This window comes from Salvia miltiorrhiza, chromosome 2 (assembly GCF_028751815.1).
Source record: "Salvia miltiorrhiza cultivar Shanhuang (shh) chromosome 2, IMPLAD_Smil_shh, whole genome shotgun sequence".
In the NCBI taxonomy this organism is placed as follows: domain Eukaryota; kingdom Viridiplantae; phylum Streptophyta; class Magnoliopsida; order Lamiales; family Lamiaceae; genus Salvia; species Salvia miltiorrhiza.
Window position 1 is genome coordinate 21,754,129 of NC_080388.1, and position 6,245 is coordinate 21,760,373.

The 6,245-nt window shown below is 41.7% G+C and overlaps 1 protein-coding gene across 1 annotated transcript; it reads right to left on the reverse strand.

Moving 5' to 3' along the window:
* Nucleotides 1–2,178: 2,178 nt before the first annotated feature.
* On the reverse strand, nucleotides 2,179–3,210 carry LOC131008131 (uncharacterized). The gene has a single exon (XM_057935026.1). The coding sequence runs from the start codon at nucleotides 3,208–3,210 to the stop codon at nucleotides 2,179–2,181; it is 1,032 nt and encodes a 343-aa protein (XP_057791009.1).
* Between the last annotated feature and the right edge of the window lie 3,035 nt (nucleotides 3,211–6,245).

Here is a 6,245-nt window from a genome sequence, read left to right on the forward strand (position 1 = left end):
TTGAACAAAATCAATTTATAAAAATACTATACTTGCAACATAGTATGCAAAATCAGTTCGTGTTTTAATTCTCATAAATAAACACACTTAATCAATGCGTAAAATAATTGATCAAAACTCAAATTGTAGAGTCTAATTAAATAATTAGACCATTATATCATTATCCAAATTACTCAACTAATTAAAGATATTTGAGTAAAGGCTGATTTAAAGAAATAAATTAGCCCAAAACCTTAAAATAAAACCCAACTCAAATTTATTAATAATATTAGCCCAACTTTCCAGCCCAATACTGAATTAAAGCTTTAGCCCATCCTTGAGCCCAACTTCCTTATCTCTCCCTCAAATCCCTAATTTAACTCTCACACCCCAACACACACATACAACTCACGCGCAGAACACACAACACAGACGCCAGCCTCCCTTTCTCCCTCTCTCCCTCTCCTCTTCTCGGCCTCCTGCCGCCGCCACCAGATGGCACGCCGCCGTCGGAGGCCAGCGGCTCCGCCTCCTCTCTCATTCCCTTCGACCTCTCTCTGTCTTCCCTCAGCTCTTGTCTTCCTCTCACTCTCCCTCACTTCTCGCCCTCTCTCTTCTCCTCTATCTCTCCCTCTTCGCCGTCGACGGCAGCGCAAGCCACCGCCGCGCCGCATCGACCGCAGCAGCACGGCAGCAGCTGCCGCCTCCTTTTCTTTCTTCCTCTCGCCCGGGCGAGCAGCAGCACCCCGAAGGACCGCCGCGCCGCCGTCCTCGCCACCACCACCTCCGATTCTCCCTCTCAATCTGCCGTTGCTCCCTCTCCCTTCAAACTCCAGTGAGCCACCAGCTGCGCCGCCGCGCTTCAGGCTCCGCCTGCCTCGGCCGCGAGCGGCCGGAGGGCTGCTGCCAAACATACAGCGCCGCTGCCTCTCCTTTCTACCAGATCCGGCGACGCCGTCGCCCTCGCTCCGTCCGACAACAGCACAGCAGCAGCAGCAGCGCCGGCGCCGGCGCCGCCTCCTCCTGCCACGCCGAGCAGCCGATGCTGCTCTGCTTCTCCGGCTAAAACCGCCGGCCAACACCCCTCCCCAAAAACCTCAAAACCCCTATCTCATTCTAACCTTCTAATTTCTTTAAAAAGGTGAAGGAAAAATTGTAATCTTTTCTTATGCAAAATTCAGTCTTTTCTTATGCAAAAATTCAATCTTTTCTTATGAAATGGGCAAAACACTTGAGAAATATATATACTTACAAGCTGTGTTCTTTGATTTGTTGGTGTATGGCTGAATTTGATTTGAGGTAGATATTGTTCACAGAGATTTCTTGTGTTTCGATTGAAATTCTGGAAGTAAGGAAAATAGAAGGAAGAATTGTGTCTGCTGTGAAAATGGCATGAATGAGCTTGAGATGTCAATTTTATTCCAGAAAAGTAAAATGCATGTAAGGTGATTGGCTTAGGATGTGGTGAATGGTGGAGTGATACGTGGATGAATTTGATGAATGAGGGCATGTGGGCTGACATGAATTAAAAAAAAAATTATTGATCAAAATGGGCTTACAAAATACACAAAATCATTACTCAAAATTAAATAAGACCCAAACTAGATAAGTTAGTATAATAGATCTATTTAGGCCCAATGCAAAATAAAAGTAAATGAAAAATAAAATGTAATATGAAATATATACACATAGTCACGTATTTGCATTTAATCTCTTTTGGTAAAATTTGATAAAATCTTTTATTAAAAGAAATACCCCCTTTTTTTATCAATAAAAATTTTATCCGGGCGAGAAATTCACTTAAATAATATTCTAAGTTCAAGTATCTCGGGAAATCCTATTAGGAAAAATCGGGGTGTTACATCCTTCCCCCCTAAAAAAAAAATTTCATCCTCGAAATTGGAATACCCTGGCTAGTAAACTCGACTTCTAGTCTACACATACTTTTCTCGTTCGTAGTGATTCTATAAAGGCAGAATAAATCCGCTTGCCCCATAAAGTTTTGATTTTTCGATCGAATATGTCCATCAATCTCTTCTCATTCATTTTTTTTTTTTTTTGAATCCCAGTATGACTAACGTGTCATGCTTCCTTATCATTCTCTATATATCATCTCGAAGGCTTCCACCACCATAGGCTTTAAACTTAACATGCATGTAGAGATAAAAGTGTGAAGCTCTTGATGTTAAAGCAGATACGTCAATTTATGACGATTGTACCTTCTAAATCTTCAGGTGCTTGGGCTGCTTGTTGCTGGTTAAGAGCATAAGCCCTAGCACGTCCAGGTTGTCTCTGATTTGGTCGTTCATTGCCAATTGGTACCTGATTCTGTCCTTGAGGGGCAAAGTTATGAGGTTGTGGAATTCTCATGTTCTCATTATTGTTTGGACAGTCTCTGGCGAAATGCCCTGGTTGCTTGCACCTAAAGCAGTCGTTGGAACCTATCTTACATTCACCATAGTGATTTTTCTTACATGTTGGACATAACGGCTTTCCTTCCGCATGTCCTTGCTGTTGTTGTCGATTTCCTCTCCATGGTTGCTTTCTTTTTCCTGGGTTTCCTTCATTTCCGTCTTCCCATTTACGTTTCATTTTTCCATAGTCTTGGGTCGGTGCTTGTGCTAACACACTCTCTTTTTCTTTTGGTAGTATTGCTTCGATGTTTAGGGCCCTGCTCAAAGATTGAGTATATGTTAGCGCTCCCTGACTTGCTAGTGGAACGGCTATCTCAAGCCGCAGACCTTGTCGAAACTTTTCTGCACATTTCTCATCTGTGTCAACTAGATGGGGAGCATATCGCGAAAGCTGGTTAAACATTCGGTCGTACTCTGTGACCGTCATACTTCCTTGTCGTAAATTCCAAAACTCATCCTGTTTCTTTTTCCTATAGCATCCAGGGATATACTTTTCATATAATCTTTCTTTAAAATCATTCCACGTGTACACCTCCCATTGCTCGGGGGTCAAGGTTCGTCGCACTGATTCCCACCAGAATTCAGCCTCATCAACGAGTTGGAAAATTGCGCATGTGAGTTTCTCCCTATCCCCACAGCCAACGTGGTTGAGTATCCTCTCAGTAGCTCTTACCCATCTCTCGGCATCCAGAGGATCACCGAGGCCATCAAAAGTTGGTGGATTATGCTTGCGAAACCTTTCTTCCACACTTCGCTCTGGTATAATTCGTGGCGCATGTCCTTCAGGGTTAGGTCCTCTTTCTCCTTCTCCAGCCATTCTGTATTCAATTAATAATGTTGAACTCCTTCTTCATTCTTTCTAATAAAAATCCGTGATACTGGTGACATAAGGATCCTTCTATTGTCTGAAACGATCGTTGGTTGTCTACAAGTCATCCTTTCATGTATCGTGCTTTGATATTCTAACTTTCGTATTCTGACTTTCTATATATGGTTTACCCTTCCTTGATCATCTTTCTATGTTCTGTCATTCTATACTTTCTATGTTCTCTCTGTCTATGTTCAGTGCTTTCAATGTGTAGTTCTTTCTATTTCTAGTCTGTTCATGTCCTCTAAAATCCTCTGATCATAAAAATCTAAAGACATCCTTCATCATTTCACTATGCGACTATAGTCTATCATCATATCATTTCTAGGTTCATAACCTAACTAAAATTGTAATAACACATAGTGGTTGAATCATCTCATGGTAATAAATTACATATCATGCAGTTATGCAATATTTCCATATTCAAATCAAGTTAGCACATAGTCTTGCATGATAAAAAATGTTTTCAGTCTCAAATTCATATTTAGTCTCAATATAGGTTAAGGTTCCATACATGTTGCGTTTCAGTGTACGGACGTCTCCATACATGATCCGTTTCAGTGTATGTTCAGTCACAATTCATATCAATGCATTCAATCTTAAAACACATTTACTCTTATTGCATGTTCAGTCTCAATACGTATATTCTGTCTCAATGCATGTTCAGTCTCAATGCGTTTGTAGTTTCCATACATGCTCTGTTTCAATGCATGTTCAGTCTCAGTGCATGTTCAGTCTCAATGCGTGTCCCGTCTCTATGCATGTTCAGTCTCAATACACGTACATCTCAATGCATGTTCAATCATAATGCATGTTCCATCTCAGTGCATATTCAATCTTAACATGTTCTATAACATATTCATGCGGTGCATGCAGTTCAGTAAACATTTTTGAAAACAAGTTTAACATACCTTGGTTGAGGGCAGTGTGACGACGAGCTGAGGGTTGCTGTATAAACTTTAGAAGCCTAGAGATGATATCCTAGACTCAACATCAATGAACTTGTGGTCTCAGAGCCAAGAACTTTTGCTCTGATACCATCTGTGACAGCCCGACTCCCGGGAGAATAAGAAACGGCTACTTAATGGGATTTGCTAGACTTTGTTAGAATAAAATGGGTGATATGTTCTTAGATTCGGGTAATACATTGTTAATAAAGGAGTGCCGCAATTGAAGGATAATAAATACAACAATTAAGATAGAAATCTTCCCAACCAGGATCAAAAGTTCGGAGTTCTGAGACAACAAGATAACGCTTCATACTAGACATTCATATATGCGAGGTTCAATTGCTAGAAATGCGATTGCCAAAAGAGTTCATAAGAATTAGGCTAAGAATATTTAAAGAGTCATTCTCAAAAGATATCCACCTAAGTGAATATTATCGCAGCGAAAATTATTATATGAAACTACAGCAACATCCTCCCTCAGCCTCGCACGACACCACCTGCCTCTCAACCTGCAAAAGGTTTTGAAAACAATTGCAGGGCTGAGTACTAATATACTCAGTGGGTTTAGCCATTTGAAAAAGTTTGTAAATCCATTTAAAAGAATAATCCATGCTATGAACAGTATAACATAGAAATATTTGAAAGCATTCCATGCATACTTAAAATAAATTCGTGGATCCATTTCCAGTCTTTTCTCTATTGGTGCTTCACCTATAATGTGAACATGTGGGAGCAGCCCACAGAGGTCCACTACCATGCATGTTTCAGAAATGGGAGCAACCCAAGTCTGACAGTCTGAGGCAAGTGGGAGCAGCCCACAATACCCCCTTGTGTGTACACAATCCTAACCAGGGCGATCCAATCGCTACGCCGGCTAGGACCCGATCGTTAGATAACATAGGAGCACTTTAAACAATAGAGATATAAGAAACATTTTAACATGGACATTCATTTGCATTTGCGTAATACAAGTAGAGCTCAATAACTCAAAGCATACTTTGGAAAATAAAACCCACCTTGATAGAACAAGCTCGTAGATAAAAGATGTACAATTCTCTTCTTGTAAAAGCAATGCTAATTCCCTCTCTCAAGTGGACCTACAAGACAATCTAATCTTAATAGGTCTCAAAATATCGTATGAACTAACGATTCTACAAAGCTGCTAAATCTTAATATTCTGCGCCCGGATTTTCAAAACTCAATTAAAAGTCTTGAACAAAATCAATTTATAAAAATACTATACTTGCAACATAGTATGCAAAATCAGTTCGTGTTTTAATTCTCATAAATAAACACACTTAATCAATGCGTAAAATAATTGATCAAAACTCAAATTGTAGAGTCTAATTAAATAATTAGACCATTATATCATTATCCAAATTACTCAACTAATTAAAGATATTTGAGTAAAGGCTGATTTAAAGAAATAAATTAGCCCAAAACCTTAAAATAAAACCCAACTCAAATTTATTAATAATATTAGCCCAACTTTCCAGCCCAATACTGAATTAAAGCTTTAGCCCATCCTTGAGCCCAACTTCCTTATCTCTCCCTCAAATCCCTAATTTAACTCTCACACCCCAACACACACATACAACTCACGCGCAGAACACACAACACAGACGCCAGCCTCCCTTTCTCCCTCTCTCCCTCTCCTCTTCTCGGCCTCCTGCCGCCGCCACCAGACGGCACGCCACCGTCGGAGGCCAGCGGCTCCGCCTCCTCTCTCATTCCCTTCGACCTCTCTCTGTCTTCCCTCAGCTCTTGTCTTCCTCTCACTCTCCCTCACTTCTCGCCCTCTCTCTTCTCCTCTATCTCTCCCTCTTCGCCGTCGACGGCAGCGCAAGCCACCGCCGCGCCGCATCGACCGCAGCAGCACGGCAGCAGCTACCGCCTCCTTTTCTTTCTTCCTCTCGCCCGGGCGAGCAGCAGCACCCCGAAGGACCGCCGCGCCGCCGTCCTCGCCACCACCACCTCCGATTCTCCCTCTCAATCTGCCGCTGCTCCCTCTCCCTTCAAACTCCGGCGAGCCAC